Raw genomic sequence first — 26,649 nt, 5'->3', positions numbered from 1 at the left:
CACACGGCGCACTGAGGACCCCTGCTGGCCGGTGTTGGGATCCCTTAGATTCAGTGGCCTGAGTAACTACATGTTTTATAACGCTTTATAAGAGAGAAAATACCCCACAGAAACAGAGAGGTCGCAAATTTTGATAGCTGTGCTTCGGGTTTACTGTTAAACTAGAAAGCTATCAAACTTTATGATCCCCATTATATGTGGAGTCCATTTTTTTCTTTACAGTTATGAAACTTTGTGTGTGTTACAGTGTAACAAATTTCAGTGTCACTGCTACTGGTAACATCTATCAACAGCCCTATATAATAATAATATGAATTCATAATAATAAATAATAATTAAGGTTATGGGGGAAGTTGTCTTGGATTAAGGGAACTGCTGTATTCAAACCAAACATCATTATAAAAACACAAGCAGTGAGAACATGTAACACGTGCATCAGCCTGAGGCAAAACAGCCGAGCAAATCAGTTACAAATCCATTCACTCTGTTAAAAATGACAAAAAGCATACATTTAGAAACACACACACACCTTGGTCAATAAATAACAGCAAACAAACTCACTTCACTTTGCATACAAGCACACACATGATGAATGAAAACCTGCAGTTATGCTTCCCTTCTCTTCTGTATTTGCTCCGGGAGTTACCTGTTAGTATGTTTACCTGACAGTCAGACAAATTTATGTTTATAATGAAGGAGTGTGCAAGGAGACCCTCTGCCCTCCGAGTTCATTAGCATATGTACTATATATAATGTAACATATGGGAATGGATTGCACAACTACTGCACCGGCTGTGATGTAGATCGTTACACTTAGAGAATAACTTTACCACAACTTTAGATTTCATAGGAAATATAGTTTATAAACTGTCAAAATTACAGTGTGGTGATGGAAATGTTTTTGATTAGCTACTGCATTACCTACACACATTAGCCTACACGTCACTGCAATGCATTGTAAGTGCAAAGCAGAGCAGTGATGGGGAAAACCTGAAAAAATAAGCATACTTTTATGTGCCAATTTGTGGACTAAAAGGGTTTTGTAGGACATCATAACACACCTTACTTTAAACAATAATTCCTCAGGGGAAGTTTAATGCAGTGTTGTCGGTTAAAAAGAAACACATCATGTGTGTTTGTGTGTGCTCTGAAATTGGTGCTCCGCACTCAAGAAGTGTCCTTGGGCGTCTCGACAAAGAGTTTACTGGCATGGTTTCCAATAATCTAATGCATCTTCACATAGTCAGGAAATCTTTAAAACAAAATGCATTTTAACATCTAAAACACACTCCTAATTCTCCCACAGCTGTAATGTCCTTTGTGAGCATTAACAAACCGCACAGAGGTAGCAGTGATTATGGTGGAGGCTTGTACTGTGCGAGGAACAACATCCTCTACTCTCACAGCTTCTAATACCTTTGCCTTGTATTAATATCTCTGCTATGTGCTGTGTGTTTGTGTCTGTATACCTGTCTGTATAATCTGTCTTTCTGTCTTTATACTCCCACACTTACTGTTCTGTCTTCACATTCAGCAGATTTGTTTCTGTTGCCACTCAGAAATGAAATAAAAACTCAATTGCCCTTGAGTTTAATTTAACTTAAAACACTGTTATACACACACAATTACCCCCTGAAGTAAAACCTTTTTTTCAGAAACATCAAGGATGCTCCCTTCCTGATTATTCTTGGTACAAACTGGTCTTCTTATTCGAGCATTAACATGCACATAATTATCAATCAATTAATAAGGAATAAATCAGACATTAATCAGCAAACCGGACAGAGGATCAAGTAATGCAATGAGAGCTAATGATAATAATGAAATAGTATAATAATGGTCAAACTAAATATAATTTATTATATTAATTGATGGGAAAACAAGCAAACAACTAATATGTTGGTTACACCCTTTTAGCAGCTGACTGACAGCCAGTCAGGAATGATGGTCCATCAATAAGCAGTTAGCATTTCATTTGTTCCTTGCTCATTTTTTCTCCTCAGTTTGTTTTTCAGTACTTTTTATCTTTTCCAGCTATTTATTAAATAAAATAATTAGCTAAAGCTGCCTTTTGTGGCCGATGCTGATGAGTTTTTAGTAGTTTTTGGAAGCGGAGGCCTGTGGTACAATGAGAATCTGTTCGTTTTGGCTTCCCTGGCGGATTTGTAGACAAAAAGAAAAATACAGACTTTTCCTTCGAGTCTGTGTCAGTACTCCACCAACAGGTGTCACTGTTGTCCAAAGAGGGAAGCAGATGATCCTCTTCAGTTTTGAGAATTTTAAAAATAACTGCAAAATCATCACCAACACCATTAAAAAAACAACAACATTTTTATCAAATTCAGGTAATTCGTGTCAAAATTTATGTTATTTGTTCTGGCTTAAAATTAATCTTCCAAACAATAACATCTGACCACAGAGCTCAGATTTTGATTTTGTAGCTGTAATAAACAGAAACCCAGGTGAGCCTGAGGACAGCACTGTTCTCAATGAAGGCCGCTTCGACTGCCCATGGAGCACACTTATCAATCTATAAAGCTGCATCTGAGAGTTAAATCAATATCATTTCATTTTCACCTGCCCACCTCCACTGAGAGAAAAGCCAGAATCCTACCGACTCCAGTGTTTAGTCTCCGCTGAACAGATCGGCCGCGTTTTGTACCACAAACAGACATAAAATGCAAACAGTGGCTGACACCTGTGAAGCTTTTCTCTGGATTACAGGATTTTCTCTGGCAGTTATCACATGTTCTAGCCTTTTGATATAATCACAAATTCCACAATTCCTTTCAGGTTGCTGTTTAATGGCTCATCAAGTGTCTTTCTCAATATCTACAAGCTTGTGACCTGAAAAGAAACGAATTGGCATTAGCAACTGTGTCCCACCCCTCCCTCCTTCCACTCCTCCACCTCAAGGTGACTCCTCCATCTGCACCCTCCCCAGTGTTCCCAATCCCTCTTTCTGCGGTAACCATGGTACAGGGATCTGATTCCCCTCCTTTTTGTGAGCTGTCGCTGGTTCACCTGTCTCGTTGGTCGTCCCAGAGCTATGGACATCAGTCAACGCCACATACTGCAGCTTTATGTGTGTGTGTTTGTGTGTGTGAGGGAGTAAGATAGTGAGTGAGGTAGGTGGGTCATCGAAGTGGGCCCTGTAAGAGTTATTTGATGAAAATAGCAGTGAAAAACATATTCTGTAGCCTTGCAAAACCACTCTGTCTCGTCTTATTCCGGTCATATTTCCATCTGTCAGGCACGACGGCTGTCTTTGTACTGGCTTCATTTCACTGCGCAGCATCCCCATTTTAATTACCCTCTTCCTCACCCCTCCTTGTGTCGCTTTAAGTGGAGAGAGGGAGGAGGGGGAGGGAAAATAAAGAGGAGATTGAGGAGAGAATATTTTACTAAAAAAATGTAAGAAAGGCAGGATGGGCTGTGAGTGAATGGGTAGCTTTTTTGGGTGAGGAAGGTAAGATAGAGGAGACAGTGAGGGGGAAACGCAAACGTTCAAAGGTGTGGCAAAAATACTGCTAAAATACACAGTGTGTTTTTTGGTTTTGTTTTGTTTTTTGTTTTGTTTTTTAAATCAATTTCTTTTTCTTTCACTAATCAAAATGACCAGCACTCATGCTGGCCTTTCCGTCCTTTGCTTGCTCACCACTCGCCAGGTCCGGCACTTTGCAGCAGGCTATGGGTGTGTCTCTACCTGCTACTGCCTGTGCACTAATACTGACAAGCTTTTCTGTTTACAGGCTCAGCCACTTCCACTGCAAAGTGTTGTGGCTGTCACTCCCGCCATCACTCAGCTGTCTGGTGAAGGGTTGAGCCACTACAGCACGATTACACATTCATTTCACCCACATAGCCAGCCAGCCAGTAAGGTTCCCCTCCCCCTCGTGCTCCCCATCTCCACCCTGCTTTGCTCCGCTCTCCCCTCCTTCTTATTTCTACAACGCCTGCCCATATCCACCATCTCCAACGCTACCTGATGTGGCTGAAATTCCTCCCTCACACCTTTAACCCCCATCTCCCGCTTCCATTTTTACCCCTCTTTCACACTCCTCCAAATCAGAGAAACACACAAAGGAGGCAGAAAACAAAAAAAAAAAAGAGCTGGAGCGAGAGTGGGGAGGTGGAGGCCAAAGGGCTGAAGATGAGACGTGGTAAAGGGTGGAAAAACAGCATGAAATAGTGTGAAATATAGGTGTGTGTGTGTGTGTAGAGCAGAGTGAGAGTGGAGCTGGAGGGAGATAAGGCCTTCTGGATGGAGAACAGGGGGTTGGGGTGAGTGGAGAGAGACTTACTAATGATATATTGATTTGGCTGAGCCTGAGGCTAATAAGTACCAGTGCGTGGGAGGAGGAGAACCGCAGCTTGCAGAACACCTGGGTGGGATAAGTTTTGTTTATTATGCTCATACACTGAGGGGAAGAGAGGCAGCATCTTCGTGTGTGTGAGTGAGATTTATGAATGTTTACACACTAACACCATTTATATTTCAATGCTGTACTGCTTGCATCTAAAAAGCGATTTGATGGAAATTCTAATTGGTTTTTACGTTAGAAAAAAGATAGCTCAGCTTTCTCATCCAGAGCTCTGAGCTGAGACCAGAATAATATCAAAGCTTCTGGCTATAAAAGCAGGCATTTAGACAGCGGACAGTCATCAGGGATCGCATTAGGTGAGATCTCCAAGGGGGGAGAGGGAAGGATGGAGTGGAATTAATGGGATTTTGTATGTTCTCTCTTCATAATGCATCAAGATGTGTGTGTGTGTGTTTGTGTATGTCCATACGTGTCCCTGTGGGCAAGCGAGTGAAAGACTTTCATATCGATCATTGAATACATTGCTGGGTGATTGATCTATTGTTTGCTGATCGGAGGAGTCCGGGCAGATGAAGCACAGTGATAGCAGTTATTCAGGTGAGGGTGACGAAGACTCCGCTTTGTGTTCCAGGTATTAGTAACCAAGTGAAATGGACCAGAGGTTTTCAAAGTGGGAGGTGGGCCTCCAAAAGGTGGGGGAGGGTGTGTCTCCAAACAGTTTCAGGAGGGGTTGAAAAGAAGTGAAAATATTACATTACACTACATTTTTCCAAGCTTTGTCTGCAGGGAGGCCCTCAGTCTCAGACTTTGAAAACCACTCGCACTCTGCCTTCCTCCTCCTCCTCCTCCTCCCCTACGGTGATAATCGCCGTTCCCTTCGGAGAACTCAAATCAACGCCCACTGCACTGTATTTTTCTCCCTCAAATCCCTTTGTTTCCTCAACCTGCTGCTTCGGTCAGATCCTCTCCTCCTCCGCCCCAACTTTCTCTCATGCTCTCTTCGCCCTCACTTCATTGCCTCTGTTTCCAGACTGTTGGAGAGTTTTTTATTTTTCTCCTTCAGCTCAATCCCTTGCCTCCCTCCTTTACCGCCGGTGTCCCCTTTACTTCCCTCTGCTCCTCTCTCTGCTCCCATCACTGCTCTGTGTTAAGTCTGCTGTGACATGCTCAGAGTGAGATGAGAACTGGGACTAGAGGATGTAGACTTGTGATGAGTGAAGATTTGAGAGCAGTGATGGGCTGACATTAGGGAATAGTGCCCCCTCCCCTCCACTGTTCTTGCTCCATCTCCCCAATTACCATGAAAAGCCATTAATTTGTGTAAGAGGACTTACATGTCCCACGTGTCTGTCAGCTTCTTATGACGGACAGATAATTCAATTCTTCATACTGTTCAGCAACTCTCAAGTGTGCCTGCTTGTCTCCGTCTCGCTTCTCTCCACTTCAGTAATGTTATTTACACGGTGTTACAACAACTCTCATTTTGGGCTGGAGTTCTCTTTTAAAACACAAAATATAAATCTTCACTGCATCGTTCATTATGTCTTATGTTACTTACTTAAGCTTTGCTCCTGAATACGAGGTCATTTTTGAAGACCACAAGAACACAAGTTGACTCAGTCATAAAAAGCAGTACATTCAGACAGACACACTAATTAAAACAATCACAAATATGATTAAAATATCACTAAGTTTAGCTTTTAAGTCCCTCAGAGGAAGTCTGTGGATTTTTTATAGCTCTTTGATGTGAGGATGTACATGCTGCAGTGTCAGAAACCAGCACAGAATGGACAAGAGCAATTTATTTTTTGATCTGGCATCAAGGTTGTTCCCTTTGATGTTAAATATCTTGTTATATCTAGTATCTAGTGATATAGCTATAATATATTGTGAACTGGATGATGATTTGTCTTTTTCAGAGGGGAGAAACAGGCTTTGTCTCACTGCAGGAATCGCATTTGAATTTTTGGTTTTTGAGTGACGTGGTTGACATGGGTTTTCTCAAGGATGAGATCCTGTCTAATCAAATTCCCAACTACTTACAACACAGGACTTTTTCTGGATTTCCACTGAGGGGATGGGTTTGAGTAGGAACATCGTAGGCTTGTCTTTTGGAGATCAGGACAAATCTGAAATAAATAAAGAAGGGCTGGAGGTCAAATACAAACTGCAATGAGGAAGGGCCTGTTTGAGGTACGGCAGATGGCACATGACATAGTACAGCCAGCTTCCATATGGACTGCAGTCCTCAGGCTGAGAATTGATACTGTTTATGTACAGAATAAACAACAGGGGGCCTAATGCTGATCTTTGTAGATATGGACAAATATGATTTGAAGCAGGTGTCCATCCAAACCAAATGGCAAGCGGCTTACTAAACAAGCTACTTTTTAACAGGCAAATTAACAATATCAAATTAACAATGTCAATAAAAATAAATATTAGGGATGATTGCTTTTACATGAATTGATCAGTTACTAGCGGTGCCTGCCCTCATGCGTTCTCTTGGTATACATCAGTGTTGCTTCCTGTCTTGGATCTGTTTTCCTCAGATAGTTAATTAACAAGTCCTTGCTTGTGCTGACCAAACTTTCCTCTGTTAGACACAGTTTCCAGTCATCCTTCTCTGTCTCTCATCCTTTCATTTATCCAACTCTCCACAGTCTATCAGAGTTCCCATCTCATGCCACCTCAGTTCTGCTTTGAGGCAGCTGGCCCTCATCGCTTCCTCTGTGAAATAGCTTTCGCACACAACGACTTCTCCAGAATGTGAATGAAGCTGCTGCGAGGAGTCGTTTTGCACTGCCTGTCAGTCGCAAAGCTCACTGTGGCACTCACGTCACATGCATGCGCACACACGCATGCATGCATACACACACACTTATATACAAACATAAACACAAAATATGGATCTTGCAGCTGTGCATTATGTACTGGCAGGTTTTTCCTCAGAGCAGTAAATAAATAATGAGAACACTGTTAAAATTCTGCCAGTAGGCCATTGCTCTGCTGCTATCAGCCCTCTGGCTCCCTGCTCTGCCTCTCCATGAAGAAAAGAAAGACCTTGCCAGAAAGAAAAAGGCTTTTTTCTTTTCTTTTTACATATTTTCATTCCTTTAGCTTTAACCCCCCACAACCCTTCTCTTCTTTACTTCTTCCCTTGTTGCTCCCCTAGAAAAACTTTTCTGTCAAATGCAACGCTTGCTACCTTACTTTACTTTGACTCATGTATGCATAATATTTTCTATTAACATTTTTGCAGAGACAGAAGCTTGCAGAATGTGACACACACTGTCTTGTGGAATGTTAGAGAAACGTTAGGATGTGAACGTCTTCAGCTTTTGCTCTGCGTTTGTTTTCGTTACTCATGTAGAGATGAGATCTGTGGAGGTTAGTCAGACCAAAGGTAGAGTTCAGTGAAGAGATAGAAGAATGGCAGACCCCAGGCTACCTGCCCTTTGTTCATGTAGGAGTGAAAGAAGTGCAAGAATCAGTAGTAGATAACACGAGATGACAAGCGTTGGTATTTAAGCCGGAAACACATCATGACACGAGATGTACGGGGCAAATCTGTCCATTTAAGTGGGATTATCTCTACTTTTCTCTGTCTTATGGAGCGGACAGTTGATATTTCCACTGACCTTTTGTGTTGAGATGAAGATTTAAAGCAGACAGACTGAGGCTGAGTGATGCTTGAGAGGAACACAGCAACAACACAAGGACATTTCTGTGTGTGTGTGTGTGTGTGTGTGTGTGTGTGAGGGAGAGAGAGAGAGAGAGAGAGAGAGAGAGAGGTTGCATTCAGTTCAGCATTAGTGGCTCTGCTGCATTATGAGATGGACTAAAATGTGTGTAAGCCTGTTGAACCAGACACAACCACCATGAAATCCTGTTTCAGAGAGGCTTACAGCAAACAGGGAGGTTGAAAAAGTGTGTGTCTGTGTGTGTGTGTGTGTGTGTGTGTGTGTTTGCTTTGTGCGCTTACAGAAGTTATCCTTTATTTTTTGGCAGCTGATGAATACGCCTTTGATGTAGCAGGGAGAGAGTTCAAACACATGAAGATGAAATGACAGGTAGAAAATTACAGTCTCCCCACAGAAAGGTCAACCCTTGCGCACGATAGACAAAATTCGTCTTAGTGCATTGGCATCAGGGACTCTAATCCTTTCCGGCTCGCAGACCGTCTCCCTTCTCCATCTCTGAGGTACTTGGCAGCGGCACTGCAGTGAATGTGCCAGGAGAGCCTTTTTTTCAAATTGAAAATTAGCTCGTGAGTGGTGTTCTGATTGTGTGTAAAGTTTCACTGGGAGAACAGGAGAGAGAAATTTCACTCATAAATATCTCTCAGGCTGGGCACATATCTAAAATGAATTGTCTCCATATTGCCTCCAACCCCCCACCCCACAGCAGGTCATTTTGATTACTGCAGAAAACCGTCGTCCCAGCCCATCTCCGCTTCTCTGCTGCTCTCCCACACAGTCATTTGCATTTTCTCTCCTGGCTCTCTTCCATATCTTTCAATTCATCCCATCACACCTGTTATTCACTTGTTTTTCCTCTTTTCCTCCCCTGTTTCTCTTTCCTCCTTCTTCGTGGCAGTGCAGAACCTCATCTAAATGCACAGCCAGACATGAGCTCTCCACCTGCTTTGGGCATTTTTACTGGTATGAAAAAGTCCAATCATCCTTTCCTTTTCTTTCTAATACCATCTTATACCAACTCAACGTGACACAGAATTGCTTATATGCCACAGGAAGAGTGAACCTAATTCCCCGCTTGTCTCTGTGTCTTGATAGTGCAGTGCATGAGTACCTTGATATTTCATTCACTTTTATGGAGCTTTGGTAGTCGTCTCATCCTGTCCTGTTCAAACAGTACGCAGAGGCTTTCCAGTGCTTGCTCTCTTGCCTGCAGACAAGCAGACAAGCAGAGGTAGGGGAGAAAAGAAAGTAGAGGAGGAGGGAGAGGGTAGCAAATGCATTATACGGGGCTAGAAAAGAGAGCAGTAGCCCAGCCCTGGGAATGGAGAGAAAGATGGGGTGGGGGAGAGAGAGAGAGAGAGAGAGAGAGAGGAATTATACAGTGTATAATTCAGACGAATTCAGCTCTAGTAGTAGTACAGCGTAAAGATCAGCAGGCTCCTTCACCGCTGGGGAACAGCCGCCTTTTGTGTCCCCCCCCTCCCTCGCCCCCCTCCGCTGCAGTGGGGGAGTGCATTTACCGTCGCGCCCAAGGGGAGAAGCCAAGAAGTATCCTCCAATCAGCCGTTAGTGATTCCTCTCATCTTGTGAAGCTGCCGATGGTGATTTATCACTGACCTGAGACGGGATCTGCACTCTGCTCAACACTAACCACCTGGAATGCTCACTGCAGGTTTTTATTTCTTTTCTTACACACAAACACCATCCTGTGGATTTTTCGAATAGAATGACCAGAGGACAAAAGGAGGATTAAAACGGACTGCCATCCTTGAATTTCCTGGGGGTTTTTTTTTCCCCTTCTGAAGACGGACTAACTTTCACATGTGTATTTGTGCCACATGAGGACATCATTTTGCACTCAGTGCTTTAAAAGGGAAATATAGGCAATATTCAGTGGAGTTTGGCATTTCAAACCACATTTATTCTGAAAAGCATGGCAAACAGGGGGCGATCCTAGACACTCCACTGCAGTAATCATGTAGTAGTGATACTTCGGTAGATAGAGGTGTATGACAATGGCCAGGAGATGGAGATGGAGAGAGGGTTGACAGTTGGAGCACACCTACCTGCTGAGCATGTCTGACACTTCACTGCTCTGTAGAGTTATCATGCTCCTCACTTAGTGGAGATAGCTTTCCTGTGTGAGAGTGTGTGTGTGTCTGTGTGTGTGTGTGGTTTGCATTAGGAACCAGCGTTTGGGATTACACCGCCTCTGGAAACGATACAGGTGTAGGGGAGCCCTGAATGAGGATTAGCAGCTGTAACACCCTGTCACTGGCAGCACACAGGGCCATGGACCTTTTAGACAAGACTCTGGCACTTCTCACCGAAGGGTTAAGAATAAAGGTTTAACCGACATGACGAGACTCATAGTGCAACAAAGTTAGGAAAGTTATTTTGAGAGTTTTTTTTCCCCACCTTCTAAATCAGGTTATCCTTGACGGATGCAGACTGAGGCTATTCTTAGAGCAGGTGGGAGTTTCATATAAACAGACTGAGGCCATATATAATAGCTGGACAAGGACACTGAAGTACTGAAGCATGAGAGAATATGGTTGGGAGTCAGTGAACATACAGAGTGTATCCTCCACCCGGTCCAAAAAAACCTGCCGACATGAATGCATCCGTAGTGAAGGCAAACATTGATGGCACTTGTGATAAATAATATTGATGTCTCCAATAAGCCAGCAAGCATAAAATTCATTCGATCCGTGACTTGGTTTGATATTGATTTCTCTACACAGCCAGGACAGAGTCTTGTCTGATCTCTGCTTAAGAGGTCACTAATTTAATTTTAATCCATCATTCGGTCTCACCCTAGAGCTGTCGGTCTGAGTGCTGAGTATGCTGGAGCTTAGAGAATCGATGGCCTGATATCTGACAACAGATAAACACAATGCACTCATGCCTTCTATGAGAATCTTATCATTTCAACATGTATTGTTCACATTGGCTTGTACTATCAGGAGAGGCAGTACAAGGTATGATGGCACTTCTGCTGACAGTTACAGGAAATTTGGCCACATGTGTGTGTAGTCAGGCTTGTAGTTGAAAGAAGTGCCTGTCTGGTCTGTTGTTTGGGCTTGTATCCCTGACACACAGCTTATCTTAGCTTCCCGGGTAAGATCCCTGCTAACTGTGTAAGGGGCACCACCCTGCACCACCCAACATTCACCAAGTTACATTAGAAAATACCTTTAACAAAGCACCCGATTCCGAAGTGGAGGATGAGAGCAGGAGAAGCGAGTTCTGAGGCGGAGAAGTTATTTCAGCAGCCACACTCAGCAAGCCTTCAGCGATCCTGGAAAGCAGAGGGTTTTGGTAGGTGGGCAGCTTGGTGTGGGAGTGAGGGAAGCGCGAGGAAAAGCAGGACCGAGGCAAGTCGTTTGATAGCTGCATTGTTTGTATCTACCCTGTTCAAAGAGCATTGCTGAGAGTGTGCTGTTCGGAGGTTCAGTGCCGCGGGTGAAAAACCTGAGGAACAGCGTGGGGGAGTCCAGCCGGAGTTCTGCTGGGAAAACCTGCTCTATACTGCAGTTTTTCATCATTAAAGCACAGACAAGGCATGGTACAGCAACTACACTGTGTGATCAAGTTTGACAAGTCACTGGATAAGCGCTGACTTATCTGATACAACTGCCTAATCTATTTAACAACGTACGCACTCTTAAATACACATTTTCTCCCATTCCAGGATTACAGTGAAGCTGGATGTTCCACAGCAAGCACACAAACTTAAACTAGACATTTTTTTTGTGATGGAGACGGAAACAAACACATGGTCTTGTTACTGTGAAATCCCCACGATAAAATTTACTCTGGATTACAACACCTGAACTGTGGACAAGAAGAGGAGTGACACACCCAAAGAAACTGTGAATCCGTCCTCTGCAGGGATGTGCTGTGTGTTACTCTGAGGAGGAGAAGTGTAATATACCACAACCCTGCGAATGAGGGTGGGGCTCTCCCACTGCCACAGACAAAGACCTCGATAGAGAGAGTCCTGGTGTGACATCTGGTCATCTGGGGCAGTTGTTGACTCTCACAGTCCAGCACCGTGTCAAAAGTCACAATGGGGTGCAACATGTGTGTGGTTCAAAAGCCTGAGGAACAATACAGGGTCATGTTCCAGGTGAGCTCTCTGTCTCCGTGTCTGCCTTCTCTCTCTGTCTGCCTTGTCATCTCTTTCTTTCCTTCCTTTGCCTGGAAAGTTTTCATTGTTATTCTGTCTTAACTTGGCCCCTTCTTATAGCGATGCTGCCATACGAATGACAGTCAAAACAGTTGTGTTTTGTCATGCATGTATCTGCTGCAGCTGGACAAAATGGGACAGAAGCTCATCACGTTAACACACTAATTTAATAATAATAATAATAATAAAAAACAAACATTCAAACTTATCTCAATCCCAGTTAAATTTGGCATATATTAACGACAGAGGATGGCATCGCTGTGTAACTCGTGAGTGAGTCAAAATAAAACATCAGCAGCATTATGTTATCTAAACAAACCATCATGGTTTATTTAACTATCATGGTAAATTTATTACACTGAGCAAAAAATAAAATTCATTATTTGAATTATGGGTTTAATAAAAGTCCCAGATCATGTGACTCATCTCACCTTTTTGCTGTCTTCGGTTTATAATTCAGTTCAGCCTATTAATTGCTGTATTGAAATAGTCATTCACTGATGATAATATTGTTAATTATGATAATGATACTTCACCGTGATTACAGTGATTATGATCAGACAGAGCAGGGCTAAATTGCATAAGACAGAGAGGTATGCCGGCATGGAGAGCAGAGAGTGGTGCAGAGCCACAGAGGCAGCAGGATGGATGGGTTGTTAAAGCTGGGCTAAAGTGTTATGGGAGAGAGAGGTTGCCACGGTTACAGCCTCAGCACCACCTGCCAACTGGGACCACAGACTGTATGTGAGTAAGCTCATCTGGCCGAGAGGTGTCGACGGAAGCTCCTTGCTCTGGGATTCAATCACACACACGGTGACCAAAACTGGTCCCACACTTACTAAGCATGAAAAATGTTCCACACTCATGGATATGCAAGCGCAACACATTTAGTGTCTGTGGCACCAAAAGCCTCAGCTGGGTCTGTGTGGCATGTTGGAGTCGGGGTCTGAGCCAGCTAACTGGGCTGCATCTGTGCCAGAGGCGATGCCAAGAGAGGAAAACATGGACGGAGACTGAGTTGAGACAGAGGCACGGTAATGAGTCCAGGAGGGAAAAAGAGTTGAAACGGGCAAATGAAAGAGGGAAGGAAAGTCAGATTGTTTTTCTTCCTCTCTTTCCTTTTTTATTTTCTTCTGTTTGGCCTTAGACCTCAGATGTAATTGATTCGAGCCCCTCATAGAGCAAAGGTGAACAGAAAGGACTGAGTCTCTGGGGTGAAGTGCTAGTGAGGCGGTGAGTGCAGTCTGGGATGTGATCATAAAACCAGAACAGGGCCAGGGCTTTCCATAATCAGTGACCTTACCTAACGGCGGTCAGCGGCAATGACGCTGACCACACGTGCCTTGTGACTCTACTGATGTGACAATGTGAGGTGAGCTGCGCCCGAAAGGCTGCCATCCCAGAAACACTTGGAGCGCCGTGAGACACCTGCTCACGGTTTCCAGACGGGTGTGGCGATGGGTGCAGCGAGCGGTGATGGCAGGAAACATGTTGTATGATTTGGAGCATGCAGAGGAGTTGTCATGTTGCATGCAAAGCTACTGTGTGAGCAGAGGCTGTGTGAGTAAAGCAGATACCTTGGGTGGGGGGAGGTGGTGGAGCAGCAAGTCTGTGCGTACGGTGGTCTGATAAGCCTGAAACGAGATCGCTGGCAGGGAACAGAAGAGTTTCAGACAGAGAAACCAAACCCAGATGGAGTTCTGACTCAGCTACAACCTTTGGCTTTGAGAGGCTGACTAATACATTGTGATGAGAATATATTTGCTAAAGAACTGCTGTAAGCAGCATCAGCTGGTGTCTGTTAAAAAGCAAAAGAAGTACAAAAAAAAATTTAAATACTTAAGGCGGCCAAGTATTCACTGCCTCCATGCTGTTCTCTTCCATAAAATACTATATCAGCTATTGCATGTAATGATTACAAACACAGCAGTTCATGCTGCGCAGATGGCTGATTAATCCAAAGATCATGCCAAGCAAAAGATGGAGAAACACTGTGTCCAATCATAAAAAAGGCATAATGAAAGTGGAAACATAATTACACCCCCCCACACACACACAAATTTCATGGCTTTTGCCTTTAGAGGTTTGTAGCTTTGAGCTGTTTTCCTTAACTAACATGTATAATTACACCTTCAAATGAGATGCAGTCTACTGAGTAAGTGTCTTTAGACAATAAATATGGCTTTAAACAGCTTACAGCTACATCTGGCTGGAAAACCAGGCTGTTAAATTTGACTATATCAAAACACTTGCTTCTCTTGCCAAAGGAATAAAATTCATGCATTATACATTGGGCCTCTGCTTCACAAGGTCTGCACACTGGTGTTTGGTGTACACACCCATTGGCACTTTTCTGATCATTGTTGCCTCCTACAGCCGCGAGTCAAAAGGAATATTGTTATTCAGTTGATGAATTACAGACTTGGTTGTCGACTTGTGTCCACATAAAACCGTTTCTAGCGAGCCAACGCATTTTACACGCATTTTGCAGAGTGGCTGACCTACACGCAGAGTAAACCTATGCGCCCCCACCCGCTGATCCCTTTCAGCTGCTGCCTTCTTCCTCTCACTGTAAAGCAGGAGTCTGTTGCCGTGGCAACCGGTGTCATTAAACGTAGTGTGCTTTTAGTCACAATGACACACAGAGACACGCTGACAGTCACGAGACGCACACAGACGAGAATCAGGACGCGCCGTCGACCAGCTGACATCAGCGGGTTTGGCGCGCGGCTGCCTTCACGTCCGCTGCATGTGCACGAAGTGTGGATGACGCACATCAAATGACAAAATGCAGACTGGAGGCGGACAAAACAAGAGGGACAATTCATGATATCATGTCGCTATACGCGCACTAACGTCTGAGCACACACTGAGCTTTTCACTGTTTCACTGTTTCAGAAACTCGCCGCTGCATTGCATCCTTACTGTCTGTTAGGTGTGCAGCCTTCGATATTTGCCTGTAATTCTGCCACTGAACCTTTCTCTTAGGCTGTAATGCTCCCAACTATTGTTTCCCATTAATTCCATCATTACCACTTTACTAGGCAGTCAGTGAACAATAACTTGTTTAAGACACAATATATTGTAGTTATGAGCATATGAGGACATGATTGTACACGTGATTGTTAATATACAGTGTTTTCCTGTGTGACTTTTCCTATAGGAAGGCATATTTTACAGAATTGCAGTTGTGTTATATCATATTGTCATTCATTATCTGTTTATACGCCAGCATCCAGCCGTGGAAGGCCGCACAGGAGGAGTTAAAGTTGTTGACTGCATCAGTGAACACTTTGGTGTAGCTATAAACCATTTATTGAATATTTATACACTGCTTATAATCACTTAATATCGTCTCTCACTTTGCCTTTACTCTCATATGACAACTAAAAGAACTAAATATGTTGGTATCACATGTCTTTGCTTGGCTGAATTTGAAATGGTGCCGAAAGAAAAAGAAGTAGAAGAAGAAACAGTTAATTAATTAATTAATTAATTAGATGGCTCATCACCTTTTGGATAACATCTGTCTGTGCACAACCGAGACAAAAAAAGATACTCATGGAGAGGATGTTTTCCTCATTTCTAGTTTGATGGAACAGGAGCGACAGAAGAAGATATTATTGTCAGGTCATGTGTTTTTCTACTGTTCTTCCTACAGAACCAGGAGGAGAAAAAATCAGCCCTTCCAGGTCACCTTTGTTGATGAATGTATTGATAAATGACGTGCATTCACACACTCTACACTCCCACTGAGGCTTGTTAGCTTCATCGCCTTCATTTCAAAGAATGTGTGAGATGTCTCTTAAATCAATTTCTTCTCACTGTTATCAGTTCATAATAGGCCCACCACTCCCTGCTTGTCCATTTAAATTAGCTCAGTGTCATCAAACAACAGGGGTTACGTACCGAGTAGGTCAACTCCGTCTCCAGATTAATTGATTTTAGAAGAGGGGACTGCTCCAGCTTTCAAAGCACGAGAGATGAGAAAAATCAATTACTGAACAAGTGGAATTCAATATGTAGGGCTATCAGTCATGCAGGAGCGTTTGAATGAACACACTGGAAATGCATGTAAATTCAGGATGAGGGGGGGAAAAAACCCCAGTGACGCCGGGAGGAAAAGAGCACATTTCAGATTAAGACTGATTGTTTGTGTCTTTTTCTCCACACTGAAGACTACGTGTGGGATAATGTGTGTTACTGCAGAGTATTTCATCTTAGCCTGTTGTACGGCACATGAGATCCATTTGCTCTTTAAAAAGGCTTTCAGATGAAAACTAATTATGCATCAGCCACTTAGTAATTTCCCATGAGCTTCTATTGTGTATGTGTTTTCATACAAGTACTGAACAAGGAAACAGGTTCACCCACTATTTACATTCACCCGACAATTCCTTGAAAGCTTGTTTTCTGCGCTTATCCTGCATCATTACCCTCTCTTTAAAGCCCTTTCCACCTTGCTGCCGTGTGCACTCCCTCGGTGTCTCTCCTCCTTTGCTTTCTGTCTCTACACTTTGAACTCTTTGCATCTCTTTCATCTCAACCCACATCATCCCCATCCCCATCCCCACCCTCGGCTCCGCAGCCTCCGCCGCCGCCCACCCCCTACTGTGAATTTCGGAGGCTTGACTGTTTTTCCTGAATTTCAATTCCATTTTTTTTTAAGTGCAAACACACAAAATAAGGGTGGAGCGTGGGGACTTGTGTGCACCCGTTGGCTTCATTATTTGCGTAGCTCGTGTTGCTTATGCACAGTTGGTATATGCGCTGACCTACTAACCCAGAGATAATAGGGAACAGCACGTGATAAGAGTGTAATAGGTTCTCAAAGCCAGGGCCAAAAAGCTGTCTAACACACAACCACCATCACACGGAGTGAGCATGGAGTCATCTTCAAAGCAATCCCAGCACTTCTCATTGATAATGAATGAGAAACTCCCCCCTCTCTCTCAGTATTCATACCCGTCACTCATGACCACGGAGCTGTTCGCCCGTGTGGTCAACGAGCACACAGCGGTGAAACAATAGATGCCTCCTTATGAGGTGAGTGCTGAGCTAACAGTGCGCTTTGGTGAAACATGTTAAAGGTGCATTTTTCTGCAATCCAACATGCAAACTATGCGTCCCTTCATCACAAAGAGGCCACGGGGAGGAGGAAGCCTCTTATTTGTTTCCAAGTAGAGAAGCTCATTAAGGGAGACAGCAAGATTTATGGAGGGACATTAGTGCAAGGAGGGACAGGCGCACACGAGGAGATGGACCGGATGAAATAGATGGGAAGAGAGGAGTACGAGTTGTCTCTATCTCCAGGGAGGGGACAGAGCAGACAGAACTGCTGAGGCAGCACAGTGTAGGAAAAGCAGAGAGAAGCAGGGGTGGACATGGAGAGACACAGGGAGGAAGCATGAAAACACAAAGAGAGGAGAGACAGACCAGAGGGATGGTGGGGATGGTGGCGTAGCAGAGAGAAATCAAAAAAATAAAAAATAAAAGGGAGCAGGGGCTGAATGTGGCAAGAAAGTTTTTGTGCTTCACTGCACAAGGGAACATTGATTTGACATGCAATTACTGGAAGGGGACATGAGAAGAGAGAGGAGGGAGTGGCAGAATGAAGCAGTGTGGCGAAGACGTGGAGAGTCTCAGACAGTCAAGGTCAGCGACTGTGCGCAACATGAATGGCTGTCTGCGACTTCCGCTCGCACACAAACATCATCGTGTTACCGTCTGTCTCGCGTGATGAAGTCGAGAGAATTCAATTTGTCTTCATGTAGAAATTGTTTGATTTTCAGCGACTGGTCCATTCCATTCAATCACAAAACAAGCAGTGCCGTGCCAGAATAAATGTTTGCACTGCACCTTTCCGTGAACCAGGGATCATGTTGAAACTTAATGAGTCTTTACCTCTCAGTTTTAGTGTTCATGTTGTGATAACGTTGTGTTTAAATAATTCTTCTTTCTTAAGTAATCTTTCATTATCAATGGTCCTTTCTCTCATTCTCACTGTATGGAATAAGTAATCATAAGCCAGATGATCTGAAAATGAATTAACAAACATACCATACTGTACGTCTCAAACGTGACTTTTCCAGTACAAAGTCACACTCTAATAATTTTCAATGAAGGTCAACAGAGAAAGAAAACTGGAGCTAATTTCTCCAGAATATACATAAGTTTTATTGATTGTTGAAATATCCTTGCAAAGAGGAACAAATTCTAATTCACACAAAACAACAATGAGTGTGTTATGTACAAGAGGGTTCAGGAGGACCGGAGAGAACAAAACTAAAATACTGCAAGGAAACTCATTAGTATTAGTATTAGTGTATTAGTATTAGTGAACATATTTCCCCTTTAACTTCTTGTGGCTGTTTTCCTTCATGAAAAAACTCTGGTTGTTTTTCACCTGGTCACAGCTGTAATTACTTTCTAACCGCCTCCTTTTCCTGCTTTCTTTCCGTCTCTCCACAGAGGGGTCACATAAGCAACATGTTGTGCTCTTTTGAAGCTGGCGGTCGATTAAAGGTTTCAGTATACAGCTTTCTGCTCTGCTGCTTGCTGTGATGTGGTGTCGAAGATATGAGCCTTAGATACGAGCCAAACTGTTTGCTTTTTCTTTTGGTCTCTGTGTGCCTGCAGAAACGCCATCAGCTGTGTGACAGTTTAAATACATGTGTGTGTCCACTGGAGTGTATTTTTCTAGTTTTCTGTTGACTAACATGACCTCAGTCTTTCTTTGTTTTAGGTGTGTGTAGCTGTAGTCCCCCTCCTGCCCTCTGTGCTTTTGTGAGGCAGATTTCCTCAACTAACTTTGTCTGTCTGATAAAGCTGCTAATCTGATGGGTCTGTCAGTCCCTTCCTGTCTTCCTCCCTTCGTGTCTTTCCTGTCAGCATCCATGTAGCTCATCTTTTCACCGTATACAACGCCGCCCACTTTCCAAATCGTTGTCGGTTTCTTGTGCATTTTGCAGTCTGTCTGTGTCTCACGTAGGTAAAACTAGATGTAGAGAATCACTGGGATCACCCATTTTACACCTGCTTTCTTTATCTTCACCCCCGCATCAGTTCACCTTTAATTCAGATTACCCCTCATCTGTCTCTCCTCCTCTTTTCCTCCACCGTTTGATCTTTGATCCAGGTGAATGGAAAGGAGCTGTCCCGCCTCTCTGGGGATCCCACCCTGGACATACGGGACCCCGTGCTGTCCAGCATACTGAGGCGGGGAGCCCGCAGACGGGCAGGCCTAGCAGGAGCCCCCGGAGGGTTAGCGCCTGTGACCATGGGCATGGCCGACTGTGTGGACAGCTGCACTCAAACAGACATCAGCTTCCAGCATATGTTGACTTTGGGCAAAAGCAGCCAGCATCCCTGTGGAGCTCCACCCCCACCCGAGCCGCCGCCGTCCCCTCCACTACCACCGCTACTGGAGCCATATCTATTCAATGAACTGTAAGTAGCAGCAGTATAATAGGCCTCTGCAGCATGTCCAACTGTCAAGACCAGAACTCATCTGCCGTCTTGGTTCTAGTCCATGCCATTCTGTTCACACATTTGTCGTCTGAAGCTGCCCCAATTACTGAAACATTATGTCCTGAATATTCTCAGCTTCATGGAGCCTGTGTACTATGACCCCACTGACTACTTCGATATTACGCAGCATGAAGTGGACAGACAGGACGAGCTGGAGTATGAGGTGAGAGCCCATTAGCTAGTCAAACTCGGGTACAGAAAGCTACCCCACTGCTCGCTGTCTGACATCCTCAAACTTTTCTGCCTGCTCTAGGAGGTGGAGTTGTATAAATCCCGCCAGCAGGATAAACTTGGGCTGACAGTTTGTTACAGAACTGATGATGAAGAGGACCTGGGGATATATGTAGGAGAGGTGAAGAAACTGTTTAAAAAAATGTAACTTTTCATAGAAGTAAAAAAACTCTTCCCCATTTCTTTATACTCTTAAACAACTTTTTTTTTTCCTAGGTGAATCCAAACAGTATCGCTGCAATGGATGGACGCATCCGCAAAGGGGACAGAATACTACAGGTACAAGTCTCCTAAAGGAGCCAGTATTCCTTTATATGCTGTTAGTGCGTGAATGAAAGCTTTTTTGGTTTTTTTTGTTCAGTTATGTAATACATGAAACTGAAGTCTTAGATAACCCCTGGTCAAGTCACTTTGAATCCAGCCTCATCCACACATTAAAAGAAATTGCCCACAGTGTGGCATTTCTTTCATAAGAGGTCGAACATCATTTCTCACACTATTAAGCCAAAGAGACACTTCTCTTTCAGTATTGTACCTCTATAGAAAAACTATTTCCTGAATCAAGTGATTTAACTGAATCCAGCCTCAGCGTAAAGGGTCTTTCCTTATCTGACATCAGCTCAGTTTTAATCTCCTCTTTCTCTGTCAGATAAATGGAGTGGACATCCAGGACCGAGAGGAGGCGGTGGCTATTCTCACCAGAGAGGACAGCACTAATGTCTCCCTGCTCCTTGCACGACCCGAGATAGAGGTGAGGAAATTGGATATGCAGTCTTTGGGGAGCGCGCTGCGAAGCTCAGTCTGAATACTTACCTTAAAAATGCACTTGTCCCTCTTTACCTCCCTTTTCATGTTACAAGAATTTAGTTTACTTACTTAGCGAGGATGAAATTAGTGCTCAATGTGGACAGTCCAGTCATAAAATTGGGAGGCAGAACAGAAATTTGGGACACGAGAAAAGAGCACATTGCTCTACTTTGTCTTTTACCGCAAGCCGACTTGTGTAAGGAGGCAGAAAAGCAAAGGGGTGCAAAAACATGATGAGGACACAGATAGCGCGAAGACAAGGCGAAGACAAATAGTGCTGATACTCGCATGCTAGTGTGGTGCTGCTTCGCTCCACTCAAGGTCACTCTTGGAGCAGATACGAGCAGGCACAGCAACTTACACCGGAAACCCCCCAGTAACACACCTCTGCCAAATTATTTGAAGCAAACAACTTGACAGAAGTCGACCAAACCAAATTGAATTTCACCGCACGCCAATGGAAAAATGAGCTGCAGATGGAGCCCGTGTATGTGAGAATACAAAAATCTGTATGCTGGCTGCATTTCTACAGAAGTAGCTAAAGGGCAGGTTTAAAAGGCACTCATTAAAATAACACACACACACACACATAACCTCTCCTCTGTGTAAACATGTCCTTGTACTGGGGGGAGATCAGCACATGCACTACCTGTGAAAGGCTGACAAGATTTATATAGCTAAGGCACCGTCTCACATTAAGATTCAAGCCGGGGAACAGAGGACAGAGAATCATCAGAGGAAAATGCACAAGCGGAGATTAAAGCTCGATCTGTTGTCTTGGGCAGAGCCAGAAAGAGAGCTGAAGGAGTTGTCGAAGAACGGGGATGAAGATGAAGATAATCAATACTTAGTCTGCACGCAGTTCACATTCAAATCAGACCAATTAGGCACAATCAACTGCTCTCTAAGGAGTGAATTGTTTACCAATTCAAGCACAAGCGTTTGCATTATACTTGATCAGATCAAGATGGCAAACTAAACGGCTCACGTACAACAACAACAGGGCTTAATATTTTGTGCTATTCATCGCATCTAAGATTGGATCATTCTGGATGGACATTTCGTTCTCTGATACAGAAAGCTTGGCTCTAAGAAACAGAAAGGTAGCTCCTGTTTGAATGTGGCCCAAATGTTTGTTTGTCTCAATAGACAGATTGCTCAATGGAAACCGTGTTGGAAGGATGTTAGATTTTCCACACCACACTGGCTCCATCTAGTGACAGAAAGGAGTTTCAGTTCAGAATGTTCTCAACTCAACATTACAGCTGCTTTAAGTATTTTTACTCTAACAATGGTTTAGATGATTGGGTTTAATGTGAGGGGGGTCACTCATGACGAGCCCAAAGAGATTTCCCACCAAACTCTGCAGCTCCCCACTCTATGAGGCACTTCAGTCTTTTAGTTCACCATTTATTTTTTGTTTCCTCTCCCTACAGGCCATATTTAGTGAAGAAGCTCCAAAATCCCAGCGTTAACAAACCAACGTTAGAGACGTTAGCTGGTGAACACAGTGAAGCATTTCTTCACCAAAGAGACAGATTTTGTGTTTCAAGCTGGTCTCCCCAGCTCTGCTTCCTGAGGAAAAAACAAAACAAAATCATAAAATGCAGGTTTAAACATCAAGCATGTTTATTTTCTTAAAATATTATGTTATATTGATATGAAGGTTCCTAACAGACATGTTTTAAGACTACTTTGCTTTATCGTCTACAAGATGTCAAATTTTAAAATTACTTTTACTCCTCCCTCTTTGAAATATCTATAATCTACAAATATATTTTAATTTAAAGGTTGAAAGTCCAGTCTGTGCACTTCTAGGCTGATGGTTTATACATCACACTTGTGCAAGTTGTATATTTGTTATATATTTGGCTTTCTAACTAGTCGTGATGTGACCTTTCACACCTTGAACTCAGATCTAAGTTGAAGTGCAGTTCAATCTTTTCTAGTGTCAGACTGCGCCATCATTTTACACAGCGAAGTTCAAACATCCCAGTGAAGTCTTAACAAGCAAAGCTAATATTTGGTTTGGGGAGGACTTTAAGCTTTCATATGTATAGCAGTATTCTAATTCACACTCCTTCTTTGTCTTGTTTGTCTATTACACAATGAACTTACACCTCCACTGCAACGCCATCAACTAAATTCATCAACCTGTGCCTGCTACACCTTCACCTATTAGAATGACAACCAGCTGGACCCAGATGAGTTGGACCTGGAGCCACTGGACAATGCGGTCCACCTGCCCATCAGCCACAGGGTGAGGAACCTCACCTCCGTTGCAGGTGCTGGACCAGGCAACATTGCTAGTGTGGGTGTACCTGGTAGCTACAGTCGCTCAATGAACAGGGATTCACCTGATTTGCTCCAGAAAGTGCTGAGCAATAGCCAAGAGCTGGACAGCGGGGTGGGGCGTACAGATGAAAGCACACGCAATGAGGAGTCTTCAGAACATGACCTTCTGGGAGACGACCACACTAGTGCCTCCAATACAAATGCCACCAATACGCCTGGCAGCATGCGCAAGTTCTTTGCTGGCCGAGGAGACACTCCACCCTTGCTGCACTCCCAGGAGCTCCAGTTCAGCACTGACTCCCTCTTAGGACTGGACTGTGTTAATGGAGGAGGGCTGGAACAGGTGGAGCGATTGGAGAGGGCCTACATGGCAGATCCTGTGAGGATGATGGTGCCTGGTCTGACTGAGGAGGAGTGTGAGAGGTACAAAGAGCTTCTGGAAATCAAATGTTACTATGACAAGCACAGTAAGGATCTGATGCTCCTGGAAGGTCAGGGGATGGCTCAAGAAGAAGGTGGTGTCTCACTGGATGTGAATAGGAATGAGAGCCTGACGCAGCATGAGATGGCCCTCCTGGAAGAGGAGCTGCGCCACTTAGAGTTCAAGTGTCGTAACATCTTGAGAGCACAGAAGATGCAGCAGCTGAGGGAGCGTTGCCTGAAGGCTTGGCCTCTTGATGACAAGAATGGTGCAGGGGCTGGAGTAGGAGCTGGATGCTTTGACATTAGTGGTACTTTGGTTAGTGAGGAGTCCTGTCACCACGCCCTGTCAGATATTAATGAGCTCCCAGAGAGGGAGCGCTCAGACAAGGACAGTACGAGTGCCTATAACACTGGAGGGGAAAGCTGCCGGAGCACCCCTCTGGTCAATGAACAGTATCCTTCACCCTCAACCCAGAGCCTGGAGGGTGGAGAGCCTGCTCTCCCAGCAGGTATGCAGCTTCCAACCTCCACAAGGCAGAGAGAGAGAGGAACCAGGGCCGACAGAGGGGATGGGGTACAGGCAAACCTCAACCAACTCCACTCTCCCCACACTCAGAGAAGAGGAGCTGAAGCCAAGACATCCAGCCCCGGAGCGAAGGTTAGGTCGCTGTCCCGGGATGCAGGAACCAGACGCAGCTCAGACGGAGGGGTGAGACGTAACCCCAAAGAGAGGGCAGGTGGATGCAGTGCAGAAAACAGTCCTTACCTGTCCCGCCGTCAGACTAAAACAAAGCCACCTCAGCACTACCAGAGCTGCATGCAGCTGAGGTCTCCCTCAACCTCTGAGCAGCTTGGTGGACTCAGAGAGGGCAGCATGGAGACTGGGAGTGATGCCAGCCCAATGAGCTTGGGCAGCACATGTAAAGATGTTGCCCAGGCCTCAGGTGTGATGCCCTTACCCTTGTCCCCTCCACTGCTGCCCGCATCCCCTCGTATGGAGTGGAAGGTTAAGATCCGCAGCGATGGCTCACGCTATGTGGCCAAACGGCCTGTGAGAGATCGTCTCCTTAAGGCGCGTGCCATGAAGATCCGCGAGGAGCGCAGTGGCATGACAACAGATGACGATGCAGTGAGTGAAATGAAGATGGGCCGTTACTGGAGCAAAGAGGAACGCAAGCAGCAGCTTCTAAAGGCTCGAGAGCAGCGTAGGCGCAGGGAGTTCATGATGCAGAGCCGTCTGGACTGTCTGAGAGAGCGTGAAAGGGAACAGGGCAGCAGCAATGGAGGCCAGCAGGGAACTACAAACCAGCAGGAAGCCACCACCATACTGGAGCTCTGCCACCGCAGGAGCATGAAGAAGCGCAGTCGAAGAATCCTTGACAACTGGATCACTATACAGGAGCTCCTGGCCCATGGGACCAGGTCTGCTGATGGGCAGAAAGTCTATAACCCCCTGCTGTCTGTCACCACAGTCTGAGACAAGATGGAAGAGAAGGAGGCAATGAGTTAGGAGGAGATAAGGAAGTGCCGAAGTGTTTTCATAGACTCAACACGAGCTGCTTCGGTACACCTTGGCACAAATACTAAGCAACATTCTGAAACACAAAGTCCATGATGGTAATATAAAGTAGCATACTTTAGGCCCCAGCCTAAAATGTTTGGATTGGAGAAAAGCTCATAACTAAGACAACCAGGGATTGTGTGTCTAGTAAACAACCCAAACAGAAAGACATTACATACATTTACAATATGGTCAAATTGAAGCTGCATTTTGAAAATGCATTCTGACCACAAATTTCACAAACATGCAACAGTATATTAGCACCGTATTTCTCTTCAATTTTGTCCAATTGAATGGACCTTGACTTGACAGAAAAACACTCTCCAGCCTTTTTCATCATGCTTTACCTTTAACGTGAAGAATGTTATTCTTTCATCTTACACAGAAACTTGTACCAGCTTGACAGATTTGAAATCTGAATGCCACAGCCAATGCGCAAGACAAAATAGCAGTGTGGACAGTGGACAGTTTTAGAGCCATAAGGTGGGAATGAAGCACAGATTAGCATTTCTGAGACAACATATTCAGTGGAATCCATTCAGAAAACACATCACTGCTTGATCTGTCTTCTTACATAAAGGAGAGATGGTGTGAGAGCAGAAACCTGCTGTTTCGCCGTCTGAGAAATAGTGCACAACTTAAAACTTACCTTTGCAGGCCTTTACATTTTTATCAAAGACTACAGGAAAATTAAAAGCAAGGCTGCCAAAACATTCAGAATAAGCGCTACTTCTGTGCCATTAAACTGTATATTTAGTGTTGCTCAAGGACTTCTGACTAAAAACATTTTCAAAAGAACATTTTGTGCCAGTTAATGTGGTTATGACACTTTTTCATTCTTGCTGTGGTCATGTACAAATGCTCTTTTGTTTTGACACAGGAAATTGCAACATTGTTGTCAGGTCAGACGGTTTTTGACAATGATGAGCTGAGTGGCGCCTTCATTTCAGGCTGTACAGCACAATTTTCAAAGCGATTTAAGAAGACTGAAATACTGTACCTGAGAGGGTGAAACCTGAAGCACACAGCAATCCACAGGCCTAATGTTTTTAAAGAAAGGCACATTGTGTCATACAAAGCACAGGCATAATGTTGTTTCATTAAAAAAAATAGCACATTTGCTATTTCAGTGGACAGAAGATCTAATTCCTTTTCCTCTTTTCAAGCTGTCCTGCTTTATCTGGACCAAGAAGCTTTAGTTAGTACATCATCATAATTTATGCTAAATGCTGACTGTGAACAAGGCTATTTCAAGATTAAGATTACTCTTCGCTACAAAATATCCAGTCCGTTAGGTCTGCAGCCACTATGGGTTCTTCCTACTCGTTTCATGTAAAATGTGTCATTCAAAAAAAAAAAAAAACAAAAAAAAAAAAAAAGATTTTGAGGTTTTCAACTTTTTAAATTGTGTGCTCTAAAAACTAACCTCTGGGTAACTATCCATAAAATGCACAAGAATGACAATAACAGCCAAGAATGAAGCGTCCAAAATTCTATGAACAAAAAGCTGACTTTTCATTTGGCTTTCATGCATGTTTAATATTGAGACAGAAACCATTTTTATCAATGTACTTTAAGACTAAA

At 44.0% G+C, this 26,649-nt stretch overlaps 1 protein-coding gene across 1 annotated transcript; it reads left to right on the top strand.

The window, feature by feature from the left end:
- The first annotated feature begins 9,406 nt into the window (after nt 1-9,406).
- LOC124062926 (PDZ domain-containing protein 4-like) lies at nt 9,407-26,430 on the top strand. The gene is made up of 7 exons (XM_046396033.1): nt 9,407-12,158; nt 19,357-19,667; nt 19,824-19,911; nt 20,002-20,100; nt 20,196-20,258; nt 20,629-20,730; nt 22,969-26,430. Exons 1-7 carry the CDS (start codon nt 12,099-12,101, stop codon nt 24,979-24,981), a joined length of 2,736 nt encoding a protein of 911 aa, XP_046251989.1. The 5' UTR covers nt 9,407-12,098; the 3' UTR covers nt 24,982-26,430.
- Nucleotides 26,431-26,649: the final 219 nt, after the last annotated feature.

Source organism: Scatophagus argus, chromosome 8, assembly GCF_020382885.2.
Source record: "Scatophagus argus isolate fScaArg1 chromosome 8, fScaArg1.pri, whole genome shotgun sequence".
NCBI lineage: Eukaryota > Metazoa > Chordata > Actinopteri > Scatophagidae > Scatophagus > Scatophagus argus.
This window is presented reverse-complemented; position numbering and strand designations above follow the sequence as displayed.

Bases quoted from the DNA above. Each gene is read 5' to 3' on its own strand.
- LOC124062926 (XM_046396033.1), top strand. From the start codon at position 12,099: ATGGGGTGCAACATGTGTGTGGTTCAAAAGCCTGAGGAACAATACAGG. The intron at 12,159-19,356 runs GTGAGCTCTCTG...TCTTTGATCCAG, and splicing joins AATACAGGGTCATGTTCCAG to GTGAATGGAAAGGAGCTGTC. The intron at 19,668-19,823 runs GTAAGTAGCAGC...GAATATTCTCAG, and splicing joins CCATATCTATTCAATGAACT to CTTCATGGAGCCTGTGTACT.